Source organism: Heteronotia binoei, chromosome 5 (assembly GCF_032191835.1).
Source record: "Heteronotia binoei isolate CCM8104 ecotype False Entrance Well chromosome 5, APGP_CSIRO_Hbin_v1, whole genome shotgun sequence".
Lineage (NCBI taxonomy): Eukaryota > Metazoa > Chordata > Lepidosauria > Squamata > Gekkonidae > Heteronotia > Heteronotia binoei.
This window is the reverse complement of record NC_083227.1, coordinates 77,028,471-77,055,448: the sequence shown is the minus strand read 5'-3', so window position 1 is coordinate 77,055,448 and position 26,978 is coordinate 77,028,471. Positions and strand designations below refer to the sequence as shown.

The 26,978-nt window shown below is 40.4% G+C and overlaps 1 protein-coding gene across 4 annotated transcripts in view; it reads left to right on the top strand.

Moving 5' to 3' along the window:
* SLC6A6 (solute carrier family 6 member 6) overlaps window positions 1-26,978 on the top strand; it is a 69,865-nt gene that overhangs the window by 28,293 nt on the left and 14,594 nt on the right. For all 4 annotated transcript variants that reach the window (XM_060239653.1, XM_060239652.1, XM_060239651.1 and 1 more), the window contains 9 exons: window positions 4,935-5,174; window positions 5,860-5,994; window positions 9,940-10,174; window positions 14,445-14,577; window positions 16,732-16,866; window positions 18,183-18,286; window positions 18,401-18,525; window positions 21,941-22,053; window positions 26,667-26,804. In XM_060239653.1, coding sequence (XP_060095636.1) covers window positions 4,946-5,174; window positions 5,860-5,994; window positions 9,940-10,174; window positions 14,445-14,577; window positions 16,732-16,866; window positions 18,183-18,286; window positions 18,401-18,525; window positions 21,941-22,053; window positions 26,667-26,804 — 1,347 coding nt within the window. In that variant the 5' untranslated portion in view covers window positions 4,935-4,945. The remainder of the gene's footprint in view (window positions 1-4,934; window positions 5,175-5,859; window positions 5,995-9,939; window positions 10,175-14,444; window positions 14,578-16,731; window positions 16,867-18,182; window positions 18,287-18,400; window positions 18,526-21,940; window positions 22,054-26,666; window positions 26,805-26,978) is intronic.

Here is a 26,978-nt window from a genome sequence, read left to right as displayed (position 1 = left end):
TGAGAGCTTGTTCCATATGTGCAAATCCTCACAGAATCATTCAGCAAATTGGCAAAGTAATGGGAAAACCATTGGGTGTTCACACACAACTTGATATATGATCACTCTTTGGGAAAATTAGTGTCCCAAATAGATAGGAAAGCCGGTTGATTACTCTGCCTCTAAATGTACAACACTTTAAATCCATGGAAGTGAGCATAATTCAAGTGACCTGTGTGTATCTCGATCTCAGCAATATGTGAACATTTACTTCGGCATTTCAGTACAAATTGCCTCTCCTCCTCAGATCTTTTTGCCTACCTACCAAAACTTCCACATTTGGAGTCTTTAAGTGTTTTGTCTTACACTGATTTCTGTGTAAAATGTTTGATTTACCCAGATATGTAGATTGGTAGATAGTTGTATATACATTGCAGTAATGAGAACAGCATTTATGTACAGGTAACCATTGGTTTAGTTTGCTTTGGGGTTTATTCAGAGCAAGGATTCAGTGGCAATTTTGCTGGCCACTGCTCTGGCAAAGAATGTGGTTCTAATTGTGTATCAGAATGACTCAGACCTATTTATTTTGAAATACAAGTGAGTTGCTGAAATGGCAGTGGAGTGAGGCGGGGGCGTATGTCAGAACTCAAGTGAATAGAAAAGTTTATTCATGCAGGAGGTTTTAAAAATCAGCACCAAGATAAAAATAGGAGGGGGGGGAAAGAGCATTGCTTCATAGCCTTCTGCTCAATATGCTAAATCACTGTTTAAGAAAATTTCACATTTAGTAGAAGCACCATGATAACGCCTTTGCAATGCAAAATACAAGAGTTTGAGAAAGAATTACAGACATAGAACAGAAACTGGAAGTGGGATGGAGCAAGGCGATATGGTTGAGTATCTGGAAGCAGATGTTTATAGTGGTCAGTTCTCAAACAATGTTTTCTCTAAGCTCCACAGTGCTGTGAGCAAAAGTTCTACCTCATGAGTGAAAAAGCTAGGAGTATTAAAGTTGTGAGCGAGTCTACATTTGACTTTTGTGTAAATTAGTTCTTTAGATTACTTCCATAACCTTTTAAAAATCTCTGAATTCTTTTAAACTATATTTTAAGAATTATTTAAACATAAGAGAAAACAGAATCAAGTAACATTTTATTACAGAACATGTCCTGTATGGTGTGTGTGGGGGGGGGGGGTAGACCACATGTCCAGAGAGGTGGTCTTTCCTGCCCCTTTCCACTATATTGGTAGACCTGGCCTCTGGAGAACAAGTGTACCCACCACAGTCTACTATATTAGTAGGCCTGGCCACGAACTGTTGCACTGTGCTGAGCCTTAGAAAACATACCAGCACTTAGGGAGGAAACACTTGCAGTCTACTTTTTTTTTTAAAGTGAAATATGACAACCATCATTACAGGTCAAGTATAACAGAGGTGGAACTCAAGGCATTCACAAATCATACTGAAAAACATAATAGGGCTGTGCATTTTTTTTTATTTCCCCCCAGCTCTATTATAGCCTAGGGAGAGTGAGACCCTTATAGTTAGTGAGCCCCATAGGCTATAATGGAGAATTGATCTGGGGCTCTGGGAGAGCTGTTTTTGAGGCGCCAAATTTGCAGCATAGTTGCTGGTGCCTCTCCTCAAAACTCTCTCTAAGTTTCGGAGAGATGGGACCTGGAGGCCCCTGAAGGAGGTGCCCCTGTCTTCCATTGTCTCCAGTGGAGGGGGGGAAATACCTTCTCAGTTCATTTATTTATTTACATTTCTATCCTGTCTTTCCCAAAATGGGCTCACTTTTGGACTGATGCAAAAATCCCTGAGCTGCCAGCTAAAATGTGTCCCAGCACCCGCTTGTGCAGCTTAGAGGGAACTTTTGCAAAATTCTGACCAAAGAGTCATGGAGAAATTTGCTGGAAGAAACAACTATAAGTTGCTAATCTTCACATAATTCTACAGAATACCTGAAAATTTGAGAATGAAAATGACCTTCAGGGGCGTGGGTCTAGATTAGTATTTTTGTGAGTGCAAGGATTTCTGTCCAAGGTGCATGATTCTCCCAATAACCTTCAAATGCCCCTCAGCTCCTGTTCTTGGGAGAATGGGGATCCTAGGAATAGGATTTCAGGGGGCATTTTGGGCCACTACAGAAGTGGGGGAACTCATTCAGCTTGGTGAGAAATCCTTACATGTGTAGAAAGGCTAGAATGGTTCTAAGCCAAGGTCCTGAATGATATTAGGGCTTGTTCTGGGTATTTGTCTTCTTTGGTCATAAGCTTGGCCTTCTTCCCCCACTGAGCATTCCCATCTCTACCCCTCAATATGTACTGCTTCTTTCTTCCTTTTCCAGGAACCTCTGCTACTTCTTTTCCAGTTGCTTCTCCCTCTACACATGAACACATGCCCTTGGGACTCTCCCAGTCTCCTGGCTCTTGCTCCCTACAGCTTATCTTTTTCTTAGTAACAGAGAGAGAGAGAGAGATAAGGAAGGTTAAAAATAAACATGATGCAGGTGCTAATGAGTGAGTCAAGTCCAATGATCTCTTCTTCCAAGGACTTCCTGAAAGCTGGCTCTGGGAGGAACATAAGAGAAGCCATGTTAGATCAGGCCAATGGCCCATCCAGTCCAACATTCTGTGTCACACAGCGGCCAAATATATATATATACACACACACACACACACACACTGTGGCTAATAGCCACTGATGGACCTCTGTTCCATATTTTTATCTAACCCCTTCTTGAAGGTGGCTATGCTTGTGGACGCCACCACCTCCTGTGGCAGTGAATTCCACATGTTAATCACCCTTTGGGTGAAGAAGTACTTCCTTTTATCCGTTTTAACCTGTCTGCTCAGCAATTTCATCGAATGCCCACGAGTTCTTGTATTGTGAGAAAGGGAGAAAAGTACTTCTTTCTCTACTTTCTCCATCCCATGCATTATCTTGTAAACTTCCATCATGTCACCCCTCAGTCGACGTTTCTCCAAGCTAAAGAGCCCTAAGCGTTTCAACCTTTCTTCATAGGGAAAGTGTTCCAGCCCTTTAATCATTTTAGTTGCCCTTTTCTGAACTTTCTCCAATGCTATAATATCCTTTTTGAGGTGCGGCGACCAGAACTGCACACAGTACTCCAAATGAGACCGCACCATCGATTTATACAGAGGCATTATGATACTGGCTGATTTGTTTTCAATTCCCTTCCTAATAATTCCCAGCATGGCGTTGGCCTTTTTTATTGCAAACGCACACTGCCTTGACATTTTCAGTGAGTTATCTACCACGACCCCAAGATCTCTCTCTTGGTCTGTCTCTGCCAGTTCACACCCCATCAACTTGTATTTGTAGCTGGGATTCTTGGCCCCAATGTGCATTACTTTGCACTTGGCCACATTGAACCGCATCTGCCACGTTGACGCCCACTCACCCAGCCTCAACAGATCCCTTTGGAGTTCCTCCCCATTTATACTCACTCTCTGCTTCCTATTACTCAGCCAGTTTTTGATCCACAAGAGGACCTGTCCTTTTACTCCATGACTCTCAAGCTTTCTAAGAAGCCTTTGATGAGGAACTTTATCAAAAGCTTTCTGGAAGTCAAGGTAAACAACATCTATCGGGTCTCCTTTGTCCACATGTTTGTTCACCCCCTCAAAGAAATGCAACAGGTTAGTGAGGCAAGATCTTCCCTTGCAGAACCCATGCTGAGTCTTCCTCAATAACCCGTGTTCATCAATGTGCCTACTCATTCTGTCCTTGATAATGGTTTCTACCAACTTTCCCGGTATTGAAGTCAGACTGACTGGCCTGTAATTTCCCGGATCTCCTCTGGAACCCTTTTTAAAGATGGGGGTGACATTTGCTACCTTCCAGTCCTCAGGAACGGAGGCAGATTTCAATGAAAGATTACAGATTTTTGTTAGAAGATCCACAAGTTCAACTTTGAGTTCTTTCAGAACTCTCGGATGTATGCCATCCGGACCCGGTGACTTATTAGTTTTTAATTTGTCTATTAGTTGTAGGACCTCCTCTTTTGTCACCTCAATCTGACTCAGGTCTTTCAACACCCCTTCCAATATTAGTGGTTCTGGGGCGGGCAAACACTTCTCATCTTCCACGGTGAAGACGGAGGCAAAAAATGCATTCAGCTTCTCAGCCATTTCCCCATCCTCCTTCAGTAATCCTTTTACCCCATGGTCATCCAAGGGCCCCACTGCTTCCCTGGCTGGTTTCCTACTTCTAATATATTTGAAGAAATTTTTATTGTTGGTCTTTATGTTTTTTGCAATATGCTCCTCATAGTCCCTTTTTGCCTGCCTGATCACAGTCTTGCATTTGATTTGCCACTGCCTGTGTTCCCTTTTATTAATCTCACTTGGACTGGTTTTCCACTGCTTAATACTGTCCACCAAGTATTTACCATCACCCATAGGACTTACTGGAGACAAATGTCATAGCTGTTCAATGAGTAATTAAGACAGAAAAAAGATTCTGAGGCTTTCCCATCCTTACTGTCTCAGAAAAAGAAGTAGATAACTTATTTACTAGTTTATTGTTTTTAACAGTCTTTTAAGAATGTCTGAATTGTATTCTGCCACTTTTCCAGTGCTCAGTTCAGTTGCTGAATCAAAAGCTAATATTAATGTAATGAATTAAGATGTTTTGGCTGCCCTTCCAAAGAATCCAGAGACCGGGAGAGCTAAAATCATATCCTGAAAAGATCCTTCATAGGTGTCAAGAGGTTTCAGTGTAATTTTCACCCATTTGTTGTACTCAGATAGTACTGCATCTTTCTTTTCCATATCAACTTGAAAGAGTGTATGATCCTGAAGGAAACCATGTGCGTTATCTGCTTTACATTCTTAAGTAGTTCATAAGCAGCAGTATCTGTTGAGTAAGGTTGACCAAGTGAAAACTGTTAATAAAACCTACATTGTGGTTTCCTTTTTTGTAGAAAGCAAAAATATGGCAACAAAGGAGAAACTTCAGTGTTTGAAAGATTTCCATAAGGATATTCTCAAGCCTTCTCCTGGCAAAAGCCCCGGAACTCGGCCTGAGGATGAGGCGGAGGGAAAACCACCACAGCGTGAGAAGTGGGCAAGCAAGATTGACTTTCTGTTGTCCGTGGCTGGAGGATTTATCGGTTTGGGCAACGTGTGGCGATTTCCGTATCTCTGCTATAAAAATGGCGGAGGTGAGTGCCATTATAGTTTTCAGATTTTTTTGCTGCTTGTGTTCATTTATTTTGAATGTATACTAGACTGCTTTCTAGGTATTACTTCCAAAGCAGAGTATGAATTGTTTGTGGGTAGGTGGGGGGCTTCTAAAGACTAGTGAGAAAACGATTGCAAAGTAACTTCAAAGTGCTGTTGAAGTCAATGTTCCTTCTAAGCTGCAGAGTCTTGTGAGCAAAAATTCTACTTCGTGAGCTACTGGCATTAAAGTTGTGAGCTACTGCATATATTAGTGTGCTCTGGGGTCATCCTTCCTGAGCTAAGACAAAAACATGTGAGCTGGAAGCTAAAAATCTGCGAGCTAGCTCACACTAACTCAGCTTAGAGGGAACACTGACTGAAATAGTAACAAAAATGTTCTTTATTTTTTAAAAAGGAAGGTTTGGTTTTTATTAATGAAAGCCAATCCTATCTTCTCTACTGAGAATTTATTCTCTAAATTGGGGGAAAGGAGAATGTTTTCTTCACATCATCAAAATCTGCTGATTAATCTTTGTATGCAAACAACAGTTTCAGAAATGCTGATGGAAAAGCACAAGAAAGTTTTCTCAGCAATATTTATATATCACTATCAGCTGCTGTGCTGATGTTTTATTTCACTTGAGTCACAGAACTTCTCTAATCACCCTTGTATTTTCTCTATAGGTGCATTCCTCATACCTTATTTCATATTTCTTTTTGGGGGAGGTCTTCCTGTGTTTTTTCTGGAGGTGGCACTAGGACAGTATACCTCCGAAGGAGGAATTACATGCTGGGAAAAGATCTGCCCTATTTTCACCGGTAAGCTGTTTGCCTTTGCATAATGCTATGGACATCTGCCTGTATAAAGGCTAGCTCTCAATATTCTGTCACATTGCAGTGTAATCAAGATACTGAGCCTAGGATGGGACTGTGCAGAGGAAGCATAGTGCTGTGTACATCAGAACAACATGATTCTCAGTGGCTGGAGTCAACAGGATGGGTTTATTCCTCATCCTAGTTGTTTTCCCAATATATCCCTTTGCTTTTTTTCTTCCAACTTAATGCGTATTACTCAGCCCTATAGGGAAGAATTAAGTGGTGATCTTGGAGGCTGTGTTGCATCAAAAGCCAAAGTGTGTTCTCAGCCTGGTTTAGGAATTCCACAGTAGGGTGCAAGTGTCAAATAAATGCATTGTTTCCAAAAAAATCAATTAGATTTTTTTGTGAAGCTGAACAAAATGCTTATTCTTGTAATACTCTAGGATCTTCCAGAGATATTTTGGACTTTCTTTCATTCTCCCCACTTAGTGCTATCTCCTTCTACTCCTATATTCAGTAAAATACTTGTGTAAACTGGCTTTTATTTAGGAAATTTTTGTGTCATTGGAAATCAATCATGCCCTTATATGCTTCAATGAACAATGATGGGACATCTCATTTTTAACAAGTAGGACTTTTTAAGAATTGTCACTCAATATTCCTAAACATGTCCTATCAATCTCTACAAAATCCTTCTCTTTTATTAAACAGAAAGTATAAAGTTTATTTAAAGAATATTTTTCTGTGGGCCTGTTCAGACACAGTTTAATCATTTGTCGCTGCTGTTTCCTACCAGATTAAAAGTGGCTGATCAGACAGCAACATCTGCCTCCCGGTAGTCAATTGTTGTCGCCCCCCGCCAATCCTTCTCCAAACTGAATTATTTTGTTACCTGCTCCCTTGTGGTGTTTTTTGAGTTTTCCGATTTCCGTCTGGATAGGTCTGCTGCGATATTAACCAACTTCTGGATGTCTGAAGGCTGTCCCAGAGCAAAAAGCCTCAGACATCTGGTTTACAGTTGCCATTTTTTTACTACTTAGCGATATGCACATAATCGCATAACCACATAATGTTTTTACCTATGCGCATGCGCATCATGTGCACATGTGCATCATGCTCTTATGCACCTAATGGTGGAGGAAACAAAAAAAAGAACTGCATGGTGCCGTTGTGTGGACGGCAGAAGATGGTTTCACCGCAGAGTGATGAGAATTGCAGTATGGCAGTCTGATCGATAATATCCGGAACAAAGATATTCGGAACAGAACCGGGTCAGTTTAACACGGACTCATCACGCTGTGTGAACAGGGCCTAACATGCCCTTTTGCTGGATGTTAAGAGATGTTAGATTTTCTGAAGCTTACATATATGAGAAAAGACATTCAAAGAAACATGGATGTGTTTCTCCCCCTAGATTGTAATGCTTAAAAATCTTAAAACAGTATAAGCTTTTCTTATATTTTAAAAAATAATAACAGTACTAGATTTCTGATAAGTTTCAGTATTTATCTTCTTGTTAAGTTGCACCCTTCGGGGCAAATGGAGGTTCCTAGATCATCATCTCTGAAATGTTGATTTTTTTTATGAGTATGATGTTACCTCACAAATGGTCTGGGCTGAACTGTGGATTGACTGCTACAACCCAAGTTCACACAATGATTATTGGAGCATACACAGCTTGCTGAATTACCGATGGGTCATGTCTTCCAAAATACTTACTTGAATGCACCCTCTGCTGAAATCAGTAGCACTTATTTCCAAATAAATAAGGGGCTAGGATTGTGAAGATAGTTAAATATTTAGAGCAGGATATAAATACCTAATTAGCAGTTTGGTGTAGTGGTTAAGTGTGCGGACTCTTATCTGGGAGAACCGGGTTTGATTCCCCACTCCTCCACTTGCACCTGCTGGAATGGCCTTGGGTCAACCATAGCTCTGGCAGAAGTTGTCCTTGAAAGGGCAGCTGCTGTGAGAGCCCTCTCCAGCCCCACCCACCTCACAGGGTGTTTGTTGTGGGGGAGGAAGGTAAAGGAGATTGTGAGCCGCTCTGAGACTCTTCGGAGTGGAGGGCGGGATATAAATCCAATATCATCTTCTTCTTCTTCTTTCATGCTGTTTTGAGTACTAGGGGATGTGGTCTTATCTACCAAAGACATTGTTTTTGAAAAACAGGATATTTTTTTTAAATTGCCAAGCATTAAACATTTAACTAGTTTTAGATATAATAGGCACCAATCCTCTGCAAAAAAGAATGACTACATGAATTGCAGCTTTCACTTTGCTGACCTTGCCCATTTGCCTTGTGACCTCCTTGTTATCTCTGGCACAGACTTGTTGCTTTTTTACTGAGAAATATTATTACCATACCTCCAAACCTGGCTGCTGTTTGTAATAGTTACAGTCAGAGGCTTCACATTTTTGTTATTTAGATAGTCATAAGGACACAAGACTTGCCTTACTAGGTCATCACAAGCAGGTCTAATCCAGTAGATCTTCCCAAAGGTCAAGCAGATGCTTCAAGTAAAGTCATAAGTAGGGCTTGATGTGGTGAAAGTAAGCCAGTATGAGCTAGTAAGAAAGTGCTACTTCTCCTCTCCTGTTTTGAATCCCACATACCAATGAAATTTATTTTTACCTATGATTCCCAAACTCCAGGTGATGGCTGGAGATCTGGGATTACAACTGATCTCCAGGTGATGGAGACCAGTTCACCTGGTGAAAATGGCTGCTTTGGGAAATGGACTCTATGACTAAGTTCTTCCCCTCCCCAAATCCCACCCTCTTCAGTGTCCACCCCCAAAATCTCTGGGTATTTCCCAGCAAGGAGCTGGCAACCTTACTTTCATCCTAAGGTTTCACTGAGATAAGACACCTCATCTTCTGCACTTGAGGGCTCTAAACATAAAGCTTTCATAGATGAAGGGTAGGATGTCTCCAGCACACAGGCCTGGACTGAAAGCGCTACTTCAGGCGCACTTGTGGACTTAAATTTGACCTGTAGGGGTTTTTTTTAGTCTTTTTCTTTGTACAGCAAATCTAAGCCCCCTTCAAAAGCTGGTATTAAAATCGCTTTAATTTCAAACAGCTTGAGATGCAGCATTGGAGGGCAAAGTACAAGCCCAAAGCCCCCATCTGTGAGTGGAGCTGTTTGTACAGCTCTTTGGATTTTAGTTACAAACTGTTCTTTACACATAGCAGTAGAACCATATATATTAATATCATGCTCCAGGGTTACCATAGAAACAAAAGCATGGAATTCTGTGTTCTGTCAGTAGGCCTAAAATTATGTTTTGAACTGAATTTGTTCCATTTCAGCTTCCAGATCCTCTTAGGGACATTTCATACAGTTACCACTGTGGTGGAGTGTCTAATGTACCCTGGAAGATCTGAGTCCCAATCCCCACCTGCCCATAAAACTCATTGATTGATAACTCACTCTGTTATTCCTAATGTTTTAATGTTTTAAATGTTTTAACTGTGTTAAATGCTTAAACTTAATTTTTATGTTGGATTTTATGTTGTGAGCCGCCCTGAGCCACTTGGTGGGAAGGGCGGATATAAATCATAAATAAACTAAACTAAAATTGACAATGCCATCCTAAACAAAGATATGCTGTCCTAAGCCTGTTGAATTTAATGGACATAGAATGGTGTTAAATTGCTTATGATTGCACTATGAGTGGCCAGTAAGTCTTTCAGCCTAACCTACCTCGCAGGGTTGTTCTGAGTACAAAAAGGGATTGTACCTCTCTAAACTCTTTGGAGGAAAGATGATACAAAAAGGCATTGATTAGGTTATCATAGTGGTATTAATTTGCTTTAAGCTGCCAATTTACTGGTCCCTCTAGCTGACCCTTTAATATCAGTTTGATCCTCATGTTCTGTAACAAAGACTGCTGTATTTATGTGCATTATTTCATACATTTTTTTCTTTTAAAAAAACAGGAATAGGTTATGCTTCCATCGTAATTGTTTCGCTTTTGAATGTGTATTACATCGTCATCCTGGCTTGGGGACTGTACTATCTGTTCCAGTCTTTTACAAGTGTCCTGCCCTGGTCTCACTGTCACCACGAGTGGAACACGGATTCCTGTGTGGACGACACTCTCAGGAGAAACAAAACACTCTGGCTGTCAATGAATGTCACCAACTTCACATCTCCTGTCACAGAGTTTTGGGAGTAAGCAATTTAATTGTTAGTGGGTGCAATGCTGAGTATAAGGGGCATGGAGCATAGATTAGCACTGCAATCCTACATAGAGTTGGTTAACCTGTTGCTGCTGCAACTGCTGATACAGCACAGTGGCAGAGTGGAGCTTCCACATGGCAGATTTCCTCACTGTTGCTCTGCCCTTCTTCAGTAGCAGCCATCCTTTCCTCCCGTGGGTCACTGTTTTTGTTCTCGGGGTTTTTTTTTTAAAAAAAACCAGCAATTGAATAGTTATATTGATATGTTATAACAGACTCTCTAAATTCCCAGCTTTCATTTTAGGAAAAAAAAGACTCTAGTCCTTTGTTGCAGAGATATCTGCTCAATGAAAGCCCTAGAGACTGAGATTAACTTTCTGAAAATGAAGACTGGAAATTCAGAGAACCTGCTATAAAGATAAATTAATATGATACTCAGTAGCTGGTTTTTAAAGCCCCCCTGGTGGTAGTGAGAGGAAATGTCAGCCTTGCGGGCAGGGGCGGGGATGACGGCTGCCACGTGGACAGGAAAATCCAAATTTTGTAATCCATATGGCCATTAATTAGGCTTTACTGTGGTCTTTCCCAAACCTTTGCAGCAAAACAGATTCGAGAAAGGGACCCCTGAATGCACCACGATGCTGAGGGAAGCACAAAAAAAAATATCATTTCCTAACAGCGTCAAACTCTGTACAAATAACCCATATTGAAATGGCCAGAGTTATAGCCTTCTAAACCCATTGACTTCAGTGGGTTTAGAAAGATGTATCTCTGTTTTGGATTGCAGCGTAAAACAGCAACTTTTATTGAAATTGTAATGGTAAATATGAAATATAACCTGCAAGAATCTGAGTTAATATTTTTTTCTTTAATTCTGTTGGATTATCAGTTAAAGAATTTCCTTGCTGCTGTGTACACACCCTAACAGATGGATAGGCAATAGTTAATAAGTTCTAATTCATGTGTTTCCATTTTGTTTGTAACATTGTGATAGCCCACATCAGAATTAAGGAAATATAACACAGACTGAAAAGATAATAAATATCCTTTCCCAAGGATATTAAGCAAAAATTATTTACTTGTGTGACTTCCCTATTTGCTTAATTAGGGTTTTGACACCATTAAATGATTCTGTGTTAGGAAGTATATTATGTAGAAATTGATGGATGCCAATGGTTCTATCAGCAAAAACCAATCTTGGTTTATGTGTAACATTTGCTTCCAGCATGGATTTATTTCATTCATTTAAGTAGAAGCTTAGGAATTGAAAGGAATTGACTAACCATAAATAAATGTAAGTTGATAGTTACTAATGGAATGATATTTGTACGCTAGACGTTTGGCATTTGTTCTGAACCATTTAAGTAGAATGTTCCTTGGATTATAAATATATCATAATCTGCTGATGTCTGTGATAGATGAGAAAGTGAAGTTTATACTGTAAAGTTGGTAAATAAGACATTTGCAGTAGACTTAACCATTGCACAGTGGGTGGAAATAAGTTGGGTTTGCAGTGGCTGGCACATAACACGGGAGGATGGTGGGAAAGATTTGAATACTTATGACACTGAGAGAACTTAACAAAGGACTTTGCATCTTGCATTAATGGAAAAAATTCAGTGACCTATAAATATACTTATTAACTGATCAAGGAAAACCTCAGAGCTAGCTAATAAGTTACAGAGCTCATTTAACAAGCGTGGGATAGTGCTTCTTACCTTGCAAGCATATAAATTTCTTTATCAGACATTAACTCACTTGAAATTTAAAGAAGATGTGGGTAGTTGTGCAGGTCTGTAGCAAAAATCCACATGCCATATAATACCTTTTATTAAGACTTGCCAGCTTAACGCAAGACAGTGTGCAGTCTTTTGATATCTCCAGTGCCATTGATCAGGGTGAACGTTCAAGAACAAGGGCGGGGAGGGGGTAAAAATTCTGGCCACAATCCTGAGGCCCCTTGTCTGAATGTTGGGTAGAATGTTCAACTGGCTTCAGTGGATACAGGGTATGGTATGGAGTTGCAACTATGGCATTATGGGGGGAAAGAGCATGCCGTGGGTGCACCTTGATACTTTGCTTTCTCTGAGATCAGCTGAGCACTCATTCTGAAGTACAGACAAAACTTCATTGGGATCATGGCCTGGATGATCTTTTCACACTCCCACTTCTGTGGAAATTTACCCTGAAAAAGAATTTTTGGAGAACTCTAAAGTTTGCACACTGTTATTTTGATAGGACTTAATAAAAACCCTATTGTTTTTTGGATTTCACTTGAAACTAATAGAAGACAGCTGTCCATAGCATGAATATGTTGTTGATGTTTGAGCTTTGAAACCTAATGTGGTCTTTTATGTAGGATGTATCAATAGACCTTTTGGAAGATGACACATCTTAGACATGGTTTGCTTTATTGAAATGTTTACTTCCATGTGCTGAATGACACCCTCTTCCTGGTAATGCTGCTGATTATGCATTGGGGACTGTCATTATAGGTTATTTAAGTTAATGGCCTGTGCAAATCTCATGCTTGTTTGAGCAGTCATTGGGAATAAGCAACTCTGGCTTTATTTCTAGAGACTTACCCTTTGGGATCACATCACATGCCTCAATTTTGTAATTTTAAAGGTTGGCCTTTTGTAGTATCTTGTTGTAGATGCAGTATCAAAGAGCAAGAAGCAGGGGACAATTAACCAGTAACCAGGAGCTTTGATTGTTCCCAAAGGCTTGTACGTGCTTCCGAATCATCAGACACCTGGGTCATCTAAAATCCAGAGGGGCTCTTCATGTGTTTTGGATATAAAAATCTAGAGAAAACAGGACAGGACTAAATAAGACCTGCTTTAGGCTCATGTGCCCTTGAAGGCAGCCATTAATTTGGGAGGAGAAATGTCTTACTTTCCCCCCTCTCTTGGGTGAAATTCTTTACCAAAACTAGCATATTATGAACTATGCTATTTTAAACGCCTCTTCATCTTGGTTGAAATGGGATATCCTTATGCAACTCCTCCAGTTCTATGTTTTGTTTGTGTTCTGAAGTCAGTGACAAAGCTGATGACTCCATGATCATATTTCTGGACTCTACAGAGTCATGCTAGTGACAGTTCTATATACAGTTCTCTCCTGTGCTCAGGTTTGCAGTGCAGTCCTAAGCATGTTTACTCAGAATTAAGTTGCATTGAAGTTGTTGGAATGAGACCTCTAGTGATTGGGCTTCAGATTGCAGTCTTTTTGTTTTTAAATAAAGTGAATTTATTTGTAGAAAACTTAATAGGAATTTGCTTATATCTTGACATAATATCTAATAAAGACAGAAATGTATACATACAAATACACACATTAAATTAGAATCATCTACAGAAGTAGTAACAAGTTCTGAAGGATTTTTCCCTTTCCCTTTTTAATTTAGTTGCATTTCACAGATCACTTACTCTGGCATCAGCTTGGAATAATTTTATTAACTTCAGAAGGAATCTTATAACTAGATTGGAGTTCCTGACAGCCACATACATTGAAATGGAGGCAAAATTCATATTTATTATAGGACAGTTTAGGATAAGTGATATCATATGTATGCCGCTCACTACCTTGACTGTCATTTTAGTGGAACAAAGTTTGAGTCCAGTGGGACCTTTAAGATCAACAAAGTTTTCTTCTTTTTATTAAATAAAACTTTGTTGGTCTTAATGGTGCCACTAGACTCAAACTTTGTTCTACTGCTTCAGACCAACATGGCTACCCACTTGGATCTGTCATTTTAGTGCTTTATTTAAGATGTTCCCTGCTTTGTCTTTTCAAATGCAAGGTGGCTACAAAATAGCAAAAGCTGTAACAACACAAACATCATGTGCATCCAGCAATAAGTTAAAAACAGTAAACAATATAAGGCTTAAAAGCAGCCAGACACCAAATGCCCTCTGGAACAAAACAGTCTTACATGCCTACCTGAAGGTGGCGTAATTTGTATCTGAGATCTAATTCTAAGAGACTGAATGCATGAGAGAAAATGGCCAGTTTGCAAGTGACTCATCATCATCACCCCTGAGTATCTGAAGGACCACATATCAAAAGTCACATTAACCAGTGGATTCTTTCCATTTAATCTAATTGTGTTTGAAATTTAGTTTCCAAGGAACTAAACAAGCACATCAGTTTAAACCTTATTATTTGCCCCCCAGTCTTGCTTTTAAACACTGGTTCTTAAGAAAGAACTGATTATTTTATTGTATTTTTGTGTTTCTTGTTTCCTTTCACACTTTAAGGCAAAACGTATTGAGCTTGTCTTCAGGAATTGATGATATTGGTGTTGTCAAGTGGGACCTGGCTCTCTGTCTCCTCCTTATCTGGGTGATATGTTTCTTCTGCATATGGAAAGGTGTCAAGTCCACTGGGAAAGTGAGTGTTCTCTGCCTTTCTCATTACTTGCAATCATGATCATGTTAAAAAGTCATATGTGACTGGGATTAAAGAGTAGATTCATTATTTAAAAAGTAATCTGTTCCATACTGATTAAATATGTTGATGACTCACTTTGATAGGCTTTATCATGTGACAAGGCCAAACTATAATGACCATGAAGTGTTGAGTCAAATTCATCAGGTGCCTAAATACAAACAAAGTTTGGTGTCTAAAATTACAGAATTGTCTTCCTGGTCAAGGTTATGTTCCTGTTTGTTATTTTGATTTTTCAGCCTATTCCTTATTCATCCAAGCATTGAGAATGCATTCATTTTTTTTTAGTTTCATCTTCAGGTTGGTGCACTGGAAACTCAAGAACTCTTTAACATCTGAACAAATTGGGGGTGGGAAGGAGCCTGGGAAAGCGGAAGAACCCCCGCTGGGACCTGGGGATTGGCAAGCCTAGTTTTATGCATTTTTAATGTGGTCAGTACGAAAGTAGGGGAGATTATGAACTACCATAGAGAATGCTTTAAGACACAATTCCCCTGCCCACAGGGTTGGAAACGGCATGGGAAGACTGATGTAGTTACAAGTGTTGCATTTAGAGACTGGGCTGTCTGCTGGAGTCATTATGATACAGCTGCCTTTTATATCTGCCTGTTAATCTCTTGAGATTCACTTAAAAGGCAAGAAGATGCATCTCAGGAGCTTTCAGCTGGCTAAACCAATTTCACAAAAACAAAACTCTTTTAAACAAAGCAGCAGAGCTGTAATTACCAGGTGGCATGTTGTGACCCTATTAAGAGAAGAAAAGAAAAGCTAATCGGGATTTCAGTGGGGGGAGTGCATGTTGAGATGTGGCAGGCAAGCTTTTGGGGCAAGCACAGCCAGAAGCAGACAAGGTGCTCCTGCTGGGAGCCTTCCTCACACAAGGCCCATTTAAACATTGCATGCTTACATGTATTTTCATCTCTGTTGTTCATTCCTCTAGTGTGACACCTTTTCTACACTTCCACATGTTCAGTTTAGATCTCAGGGTATATATCCCAGGATATATTCCAAAGAGTGTAGCAAGAGTCTGATGGGTTCTCCAAAGTGGGCCAAGACTTAGCTGATTCTGATGTACATCACTCAGATCCTAGCCTATGCCAGAATGGGGCAATTAAGCAAATTAAATGAGTATAAATGACACCTTTGCTTCTGGCAAAAACACAATGGCGTGCAAGCCATCACACTTTGGCTCCTTCAGATAATTCAGTTCCAAGTTGATACCAGTGAACTGTTGTTGCGCACCCATATTGAACTGATCCATATTTAACTGAGTTGTTAAGTAGCCAATTGAACTATGGATTTCAACAAAAATAACAGGGGAGTATGGCCGTGTAAATATACACTTGGAAATATGCTCTAATTTTCTGGTGAAATCAAACCAAGTCCTTCTTCATTTGGAAATACTCATTTGAGAATATGTATTGCATAGGAGACATCTATAGCTCAGGGAAAAAATGGAGCCTGGAAGATCTTTATCACTCAACTTTCACTTGCTTCTTTTTGTAGTTTCTCTGTTTTTGAGTCTGCATGCTTCATTAGCTTGTTCTGCATGCATTTATATAATAGCAATGAAGTAGGCTAGTTTGTTGGCTTGAGTCAGCAGTGCAGGAAGTTGCTGCCAAGGAGGTCTCAGTTTAATATAGACTGTCTCAGTTTAATAAATAGTAGTGGGGCTTTGGCCTGTCATTTTTCTCATCTTCTCCATGTTGAGAAGATTCCCCCTTTACTACCTTTAGAAATCTTCATTGAGAAGGTGTGTAAGGAAGAGCAGCCATTTATATAAAACAGTGATTTGTATTTGCCAGAAGGAATTTCAATGAGAAAAAAGGTGTGTGTGAGAGAGAGAGAGACAGACAGAGCATTTCCTGTGGCTTGATGGATAAACATTTATGCATTTAAATCAGGTTTCGGAAACCATGGTGTTCCACTGAAAAGTCCAAGACAAAGGTAAACAGGAAGATGAGACAATTAAATAGGAGTGATTCCAATCATGACCTCAAATTTCAGGTGTATACAAATTAATATCTTTGAATCCCTGTGCTCTGGCTTCTTACTAGTAAAAGTGATAACTTACCATTTTTTTTTAAATATTCCTAGGTTGTGTACGTAACAGCAACATTCCCATTCGTCATGCTTTTCATACTGTTAATCCGTGGCGTCACGTTACCTGGAGCTGCAGAGGGCATCAAGTTTTATCTTTATCCTCACATGGCTCGGTTAGCTGATCCTCAGGTGGGTTGCTAGGAATTGATAGTGGTGATATTTTCTTCCTATTTTTTAGAACAAAATTTGAAGAGGAGAGTAAGGTTGTGGCATAATAGATCTTCCTACTTGTCTTAAGCAATCAAAAGCTAAATTTACTTGTATCATTCTCCCCTCCCTCGCTATATCATGTTGAAAGGTTATTATTGTTAATATGTTAATACATTTTTCCATGTATGTATATCTTTTTATATTAAAAGGATTCTGAGGCTTGTAGACTCTGTCCAAATATAGCATCTCAACTTTTTTGTTGGTATTAGACTGGACAAGGTAAGGGAGATAATTTTTGCTTCAGTCTTTAGTTCTGAAGGGCAACAAAATTGTGGAGCAGCAAATAGAACGGTAAGAAGCAATTGTGAGTATTTGCAACTGATTGCAACCATGTTATATGGATGTATCTGGGACAGATAGTAGATAGTTAAGGTCAAAAAATGGAAGACAGTGAATACCATTTACACAAATGCCTGGAAGACACATAGAAAAAGGTGGGAGAGTCTAGTGCTTAATTTTTCTTTCCAGTGGTACCTGCTACATCAGTAAGACTGTAGTTTCTTACAAATGATATGACAGCACATTTTCTTGTCAGCCATAACCTCCATTCCCTGGCAGTGGGAGAATACGAAACTGACAGATGAAAAACAAAAATGCAAATAAGAATCTGTTTCTTTTTTAAAAAAAAATTATTGTTGATCAGTTCAGTAAAAGAGAAGACCATGCAAGACAGAGGAACATACCAACCTTTCATACCAACCTTGAAGGATGGGAGATAACACAAAGGGATACTTTAAAAGCTACTGCTTATTTGCTTTTCAAAAGATTTAGGCAGTTTTCTGTCCACCTGAGCATAAGTGGCTCTAATGCCCAGGAGCAAGAAACAAATAGAAGGGTAGGATGAATGTACTGTTGTCCGCTACGTAAAAAAAGGTTTGAATTCTAAGGAGTTTGCTGTTATTGTATTTCCACATATACTACTGGTTACTGCACAATGATGATGAACAGAACTGGGCAATATATGTATATATATATATGTGTGTATATAATATGTGTGTGTATAATGCTCTGTTATTTTCAAATTAGTCATGTTTTTTACATTTTTCCATCAAAATGTTGTAAGTTAAAGAAAGATGTGATTGAAGCGAAAGGGAGATGTGCTAAACAAATATATCTGCTAGAGTTTCTGAGTATGTTGCTGAGATGCTGTTTCTTGGAGGTGAGAAGATGCTTATAGGTTGCCTAGTCTGGGTAATGTCATTTTCCAATGGAGGTTTTCTTCCTTCTTTCCTTAGGTCTGGATAGATGCCGGAACACAAATCTTCTTCTCCTATGCAATCTGCTTAGGTGCAATGACTTCCTTGGGGAGCTACAACAAATACAAATACAACTGCTATAGGCAAGTTTCCTTCCATACGGGTTTAGTGTGTTAGCTAAATAAATGATGTGTAGGGAACCATGGATTCAAATTTTTTCTTTAATTAACTTCCTCCATGACATATGTGTGACTTAGGGACTGTATGCTGCTGGGATGCCTGAACAGTGGTACCAGTTTTGTGTCTGGCTTCGCAATTTTTTCCGTCCTGGGCTTCATGGCACAAGAGCAAGGGGTGGACATTGCTGAGGTGGCAGAGTCAGGTACGATGGTTTCGGTGGCAGTGATGGTGGGCACTGCCACCCAGTGTGTGAGCAAAGTACTACAAACAAAATCATCCCAAAAAAAGAGAGAGAGAATTTTTTTTTTTAAGAAAAGAAAACTCCTTTCAGTAAGCCTAATTTATTTCAAAGTCTAATTTGTTTCAAACAGCATAACAGGTTGAATTTTTTGTTGTTGTTTTTTTCAAAACAAGCTAAATGCAAAATAAATTTTAATAGAAATAAAACAGACTTGAAATGTGTACATCTTATAAAACTTAAACCTCTTAAGACTGCAATCTACTTTGGTTTTGATCCTAATAGATAGGTTTATGAGATCTCCACAGGCCCACCATGTTTGTTCATAGATGGAAGCTATGCTAGAAAAAAATGTCTGGTATTTTTAAAATTGCAGCTCTCATGTTTCATTGTGAAACCATGTTGGAATTTATGTGATTTGTAACAAGCCCATATAGAATTCGGGGGGAAGTAGACAGATCTGTTACCTGTCATGTCCTTCCCACCACCACTGTCAGTATATGCACAATGTGCATCTGCCTACTGGTCCCTCTTTGTATGAGCAGTGCTGTGAGCATGTGCTCAGAATTGTTCACCACACATTTCCATTGGAAGGTCAGATTAGACATAAAGATGCATTTCTTACTTATTGTATAGTTTTGTTTAATACTCCCAAGCTACTGGAAAAAACCAAACCAAAATATATATCTTCATTTTGTTTGTTTTGAGCACAACATGCAAATTCTCTTGGACTTCCCTTGTAGCACTTGAGCAAGTGAGGCACTCCTAAGCTGTTATGCCTTTGAAGTTCTGACACCCTAAGACAGATGCTTATCTTATGTCATCTGATATCTCAGTCTGTGTACTGAAGTCTAGAGTGCAATGATTAAACTGGCAGCAATTTGTGCAAATGATGGCTGTAGTTGGAAAAAAGTATCCTGTTGAATCCCAAAGGTTGTCGCTGGCTATTACCATCCAGATGACACATTTGAATGCAAACTTGAGAAAGCTTTAGAAAGGGAAGAAATGTGAACTGTGCCCAAGTGTGAAGCCCCAGAAAATCTTTAAGACTGTCCTAAGTGTGAGTACACACTTAGAGTTGCAGACACAGGCTAATGCGGAGGGTACTATGGAGAAAGTATTTTTTTGCTCTGTAATTTCCATACTATTTTGTCAGAGAGGTTCCTTTTTCTTCCTGTGGAGCCATTTCAGTAGTGACAAGGAATTCCAATGGAGATTTTTGTTTCTCCTTCTGTTTCTTTAATAAACAAATCCAGCACTATTCTTCTAGGCAGAGGAAGGAAAATAATAATGTGGGAGTGTGGTGTTTAACATCTCTTAATCTGTTGGCATGTAAACCTGGATATTTGACTCCTAGCTGTGGGGGGGTTTTCTTATAAAACCCTGGCCACAAGCCAGCACAGAGGTAGACTTGCTTAAGGGTTGATTTTCACTTGGTCTAAGCAATCCTAGCTAGTGCTGGATTGTTGCCACTGGCTTCAGTTTCCCAAGTCTTTTACTCATCTATCACTTTGAAATCCATTTCTTTGAAATGGTGACTGACAACCTGTCCCTAGCCACATTTACTCAGAAGTAAGTGCCACATGGTCCAGTGATACATACTTCCAAGTGTATGTGGCTAGGATATTACCCTAAGATACGTTGTGAATGAGCAGACAACTAAATAACAAGATAGTTGGTCATAGTGAGTTGCATGCAAGAAAACGTGGCAGAAGTTGGGTTACCTGACAGATGAGCCAAATGTTATCAGTTCTATGCAGCTGTAATCTAATATAACACATTCAGAGCAGCTGGAAATGTCTGTGAATCTAAAATCCGACTGAACTGGACTTTGGCAGGGAATTGAAAAATTGAATTTAGACCTCCTACTTACCTTCCTAAAAAATTGAATGGTTGGATTTTTTATTTTTTTAAAAAAATAAAATGAATATCTTCAAAAATAAAACATGAATATCTTCAACTGTTTGATTGTGATGGGGAATCACTAGCACAGAGCCCATTGAAACATGAGGTTTCTCGTGCAGCTAGGGATATACATGGGGCACAAACTTTCATGAGGATAACATTAGCTGGATTAAGCCTCATTGCCCCAATCCACAGAAAGTTATTTGTGCTCAAGTCCCATTGAAATCTGTTGGATGGGGTGGTAGTGACTAACTTATTTATTTTACTGAGACATAAGCACAAATTGTTTCCTGTGGTTTGGAGTCCAGGGCTTTATGAGATGTTAGCTTCTTTATCCTTCCCTTGCACCTTGGTTAAATGGAAAAGAAAATGGAAGGTAGCAAGAGCATCAGAAGTGAGTGAGGAGGGCTGATCCATGACTAAAATTCTCCTGCTGTACAGATAGAAGATATGCTTTCAGTAGAAAAAAATGGTGTTTTAATCTTACTTTCAGAGATTCAAACACTCTAATGTACTTTCTTTTTTAAACAAAGCTTGCATGAAAACTGTTGATTTAGTGTTCACTGTTTTCAAAACAACCAAAACATTCTAAAGTAAATAACTTCTTGCAGCTTCTTGGTCTTTATAATATTTCCATCAGTTCTAGCACCTGGTAAAGTGATACTGAAAATAAAATGAGAAATCTCATTATAATGCAATGAATGTTTTGTGCCTTAAAACTGAGCATAGTTTTGACTTCTAGCGGCTTGTCCACAGGGATAACAGAATAACCCACCCTTGACTTTGCTGTTACTAATTGTAGTGGGAGGTACATTAGCCTTGTTTCAGTTAAAGAAATTTATTTTCATGGTTAAAGGAACAGAATACAATTTCTGTGGCAGTTGCTATGTATAGCGAGAAATATCAGATACTAGCAAATGGATGTATTGTGGCAGTAGTGCATGCTAAACCATTAACACAACATGGCTACCAATTACATCACCAGATAAGACGTAACCGTTATTCAGATAATCAGTTGTTCTATTAGAAAGGAAACCAGTTAAGTCAGTTCATTGCTGTTTTATGCAAACACTGTTCTGTTATCCAGCTGTAGAAACAGATGGCGTTGGGTGGATTTTGCTTTGTCCAAAGAGTTCAGGAACTGGCCTCTGCCATAATTGCATGTCACGTGCCAGGCACCCCTCTCCCATCATAGCTTGTTTGTGAAAGACATGTGCATGTTTTGGCATGCTTGAGCGAGATGATGAGCCTGGCAATGGATAAGCAATGGCTTTTGGAGGGATTTGAGGACTGCAATTCCCATTGCAGCCATGCATGCTTCTATGTCAGATAAAAGGATCTTCAGTTGGGTTTGGGTTTATCTGAATGGAACCAGGCATCCCTAGTGGGAAAAATGGGGTCTTGCCTTCAAGGGGAACTGCTTACTTACTATCTCTTTTCCCTTTCCCCCTTTCTTCTCTCTTTATTCCTCTAGGTCCAGGACTCGCCTTTATTGCCTACCCGAAAGCTGTGAGCATGATGCCACTGCCAACTTTTTGGGCTATTCTTTTTTTTATTATGCTTCTTTTGCTTGGCCTGGATAGCCAGGTGAGTCACCATGGTAATACACAGTGATGAAACACCTGCATTTGCATGTGAAATTACTTCTATTGTGTTTTTTGCTCTGAATCAAACACATCATAGATGGGCCAGGAAAGGATTGTGTATTTTTCTGGGCAGGGAAGAGGTGACTGAATGTCATCAAGTTTCTAGGCTGGTTCTGCAGTTTAAATGTGTTTTTTTTAAATCTAAAGAGCACAGGGTATTTGGTATGTTATGTACAATGCTGGTTTTTTAAAAAGTAACTTTTACATTAAATTATAGAGTTATAATGTACCAGGTTCCTTTTAGACTTCATGAGAACTGGGTTTTCAGAACCTACTAAGGGAATTACATTACAATTCAAACCTCATTGCCAATTTTAAATAAGTGAGAAATACACGTGTTCTCTCTTCCTTATATGCAGACACCCCTACATACATGCTGTTTATGTTGCACCATCTCTTCAGGCAGCTCCTAAGCAGTTTCCCAAGTCAAGCCAAGGTTCTACCATGATATGCACAGATATAAAAACAAACCTACCTTGGTGGCTCTCAAACTGTTCACCAGGCATGCACTTGCACACAGTCATAGAAATTTGCACCCACCCCCCCCCCAGTAAATTCATCATTTTCCTGAGGACATGAACAAAATTAATGGACAGAGGATTGTATTGGTTCACCTTCTTAGCATACTTGTTGCTTTTGTTCTTTATATAGAGGATAGGTCTATCAGTGGCCACTAGCCATGGTAACCAAGGGGAACCCCCACATTCAGAGGCATTAATCCTTTGAATCCCAGAGCCAGGAGGCAACATCAGGGGAAGGTCTTAGCCTCTATGCCCTGTTGTTGGTCCTGGTTGGCCTCTGTATGAGACAAGATGCTGGACTAGATGGAGCCAGGCCCAGCGCTAGAGTTTCCAGCGCCCCAGGATGGATCTCGCTCATCTGCCCCCCCATGGCTAAATTCATGTGCACAAAGCATGCGCGGATGACATCATGATGACATCATTGTCACACCCTCTCCCACTTTGCAAAGGCCACCTGAGCCTTGGGAAGCCTCCATAAAGTCCCAAAGGCAGTGGGTGCACTCAGAGTGCTCTCACTGCCTCCCCAACTTTGCAGAGGCCACCTGAGCCTCGGGAGGCCTCTGCAAAGTCCTGAAGGCAGCGGGTGCACTTAGAGCATGCTCGCTGCCCCCTGACTTTGTGGAGGCCATCCGAGCCTCGGGAGGCCTCTGCAAAGTCCCGAAGGCAGCGGGGCGTGGGGAGAAGGGGTGCCTCATGGTGCTCCTAGGCCAAGGGGCGCCCCAGGTGGCCGTCTACTTGGCCTACTCTCACGTGCCAGTTCTGGATGGAGCATTGGTCTTACGTTCTTTATAAATCTTCTATCCACACAACACAGCACAACACAGATGATGTGCAGCTTGACCCAAGTAATGTGGACCTAAATTAGCAGAGAGTGGAGGGAATTGCAAGAGACCAGATTGGGCTTTCAGCATTGTTTATCCTTTCCTGTGCTATTAAACAAAGTATGATTAATCAAGAGGCTTTGATAGGTGTCTGTCACTATCACCAGCTTTACACTATGTGCTGTTGTTAAATAGGTTATTTATTGGTTAAGAGAGGGGCAAAGACACTTTTCAGCTTGTTCTCTGAGATACTAGCACCCTCTTCAAGGTCACAAGGAGTTCCAGCACCTTTGAAAAAACAACTTTCTGGAACCAGTGGATAGACTGTTTTTGTATAGCTGGACTAACTTACTGTACAATTCATACAGTTATTGTTACTCTCTGGGAAAATGGAAGGTTTGTTTTTTTCCATAAGGCCTCTACACAAAGAAACCTGTTAATAATTTCTAGACAATTGCTGTACTGGGGATTTAGGGGTATTTCTTTGAGGTTAAGATTTTAAATTAACAAGCTCCCATTTATTCTTTGCTAAAGTAGCTTTAATGTCAGATAAATCTACTTGACAGGGGCAAACTGTTTACTGAATTCAGAACCCCTCATATGAGCAGAGATTAGTGGAGTTTTCCCCTCTGGTTGTTACTCACTTGATCTCTTAAATTGTCAAAGCATTCCATTTGTTTTAAATGGCTCTTTAGTGCTTAATCTTTGAACTTCAGTGAGTGACTTTTAATCACTTCCAAATTGAATGTTAAAACATGCTCAAACGCTTGGTTCTGCAACCAAGTACTTATGTAAATTGAGGGTTGCCTAGTAATTTTAAGTCATTTCTCGCTGTGTCGAATAATTAAAACTAATTGGAGCACTTAATGTTTTGTTTGCTTTTGGAGTGCTGTCAAGCAGGATTTTGGAATGCTAGAGCAGCTTAGGAACAAGCTGGACCAATAGTTAACATTGCAGCTGAAATTGCCCAGACTTTTATGTAAGGATGTAGGTTAGGAAAGGAGTTTGACACCGTCTTTTAAAGTGAACCACAAAGAACTAGTGGCTGCTTAACAGAGAGAGAAAGATGGTGTAAATGTGTGTAAAATAAATTAATATATTGCATGTATAGGATGATGAAAAGAAGAATGTATGGGGTAATGGGGCCACTTTGAAAATATTTGTCCATCACAAAGTCTTGCAACAGATAAGTGGCTGCACTGGTTTCTTTTGCTGGGGGGGGGGGCAGGATTTATGTGTCTTTGGTTAGTGATTGCTGAATAAGAACCATCAGAGAAGTAGGCCAGCTGTTTTTTTCCCAGCAAAAACAACAAAGGCAGTAGGTCCACTGAACACTTTGCTTTCTAATGTAAGGAGACCTCTTATTATGGTGAGGCGGTAATCTGTGAATCAGCTCAGCCTTCTCTCATTGAACTAAAGGAAGCACCACCTACCAAGAAGTTATATGCAGGACCAATGCCAGAGTTCCAGGTGTCCTAGGCCCCACGCTGCCCCAGGTAGACCTGGGAAGGCGAGGGTGGAGCAGTGGCCTGTGGACTCCAAGGAGCACACACGCTGCCATGTTGCCCCACCACTCTCACCATTGAAGCTGAGAGTGACAGAGCGGGGCATGCTCTCCTCTAAGCCCACCTTCCCTTGCAAGGGGAGGTGGGCTCGGAGGGGAGCACATGGCAACATGCTGCCTCGCTCTTGGCTTCCTGGGTCTGCAGAGACCCGAGAAGCCAAGAGCACAGTGGAGCTGTGGCCTGTGCATTCAGTAGGCTCTGAGGAGCACACACACACCACTGCACCCCCCCCCCCCCCAGCTTTGAAGCCGAGAGTGGTAGGGTGGGGAGTGCTCTCCTCTGAGCCCGCCTTCCCTTGCCAGAGGAGACCAAGTGCTCTCAGCTTCCCAGGTCTGTGCAGACCTGGGATGCTGAGAGGGGTGGGGGAGGGGGCACCCGGCAGTACCTGTGTAGGTCAGGTGGCTCCCTAGGCAGCTGCCTATCTGGCTTACTCCCACGCACCAGCCCTGGTTATGTGAAGAATGAGTTAGATCTTGGACCCATTAGGTCTTGCATTGCTGTTTATTGCAAATCATTAATAAAACTCTTGCTCACAGCTTTATTGAATTCTATTGTTACATTATAAGCCAAGCTGGAGTTATGACTGCCTTGCAGTCACTTCATAAATGTAATTGAACAACAGTTACCTTTGGGGAAGGAATCTGAAAGGTGACCTTTCTCTGGGCTTCTCTCTTTAATATGGCCATATGAGTGCTTTCCTGCTACAGTGGCTGATTCAGTTAGTATCATACTTGGTGTTGTTTAATTAAATTGGCATCTATTAAAAGAATGCAGGAACAAACTGGGCATACTTATCATTGTATTTCTCTAGTAGCCTATTTTGGAGGTTTACAGCAAAAGCAGTTGGTCCTACAAGGAGACACATCCACACCCCAGGGAATTTTGCCTATATTGAGTTTCTTACCTAGATTTCCACAACTGTTTCAGCTTGAAGAAATGGTTGTTTCTAAATGACAGGGGAGAGAGATTTCCCAGTGAATCCAAAGCAAAACTTAAATGCATTAATAATCTGGCAGTCTGAGCACATGGTCACTTTTTTCTTTAACCACAGGCTATGCTGTTACGGGCAGCAAATCAGATTGTTTCTCTGCTTACTGGAGAGGAGTATGAGGCTTCCGTATGTACAGTGCTTGTTTATGGGAAGATAGTCCTGCTTCTCCCCTCTTCCCTCTCTTCAGTGTAAATGCCTGAGTATTTACACGTGTACAAGAGCAGTCTGAAAACTAGGTGGTCTGCACATACCCCTCAGTTCCCTGTCTTGATTTCTAACTCTGATGGGCCACTTTGCACAAACTTGTATAACTTGATTGAGCACAGAGGGTGGACTAGATCAGGATATGAAATGTACATATGGATGTTCCTCTCCTTGAACTGCCCTAGTGTTCTACCTGTGTGAATGTGCCAATCAGTGATCTATACATGCATAATAAAGTTTTATCTATAAAAGGTAAAGAGGAAGTCAGCAAGCATCCAGAAAGCATGGCTCAAAATCAAACTTGGCTGAAATCTTTGACTGTTTGCAAGGAGACTGTGGATTTTACTCATTTGCTAGAATGACTGACACTGGTTCCAAGGGGTGCTTTGTTAGAAGAAAATGAACTACTTGTGCATTTGTTCAGTGCATTTTCTTTTCTTCTTCCCTTCCAGTTTGTTGAAGTTGAAGGACAGATCACATCATTAGTTGATCTGTACCCATCCTTCCTAAGGAAGGGTTACCGACGGGAAATCTTCATCGCTATAGTATGCTTCCTCAGCTATCTTCTGGGACTAACTATGGTGACTGAAGTAAGTAAGACTGTGACAGAAGTTGCTTCGCTTTGCCGTGTTTTGCACAGTGAATCCATGCTGTGAAGGCAGGAGGCAGAACCCAAAAGAGCAGCAGTGCTCTGTAAGGGAGCATTCTGCAAACCAAAAAAAAAAAGACATGCTCTTGATCCAGATTCCAGTTTTCCTGTTTAG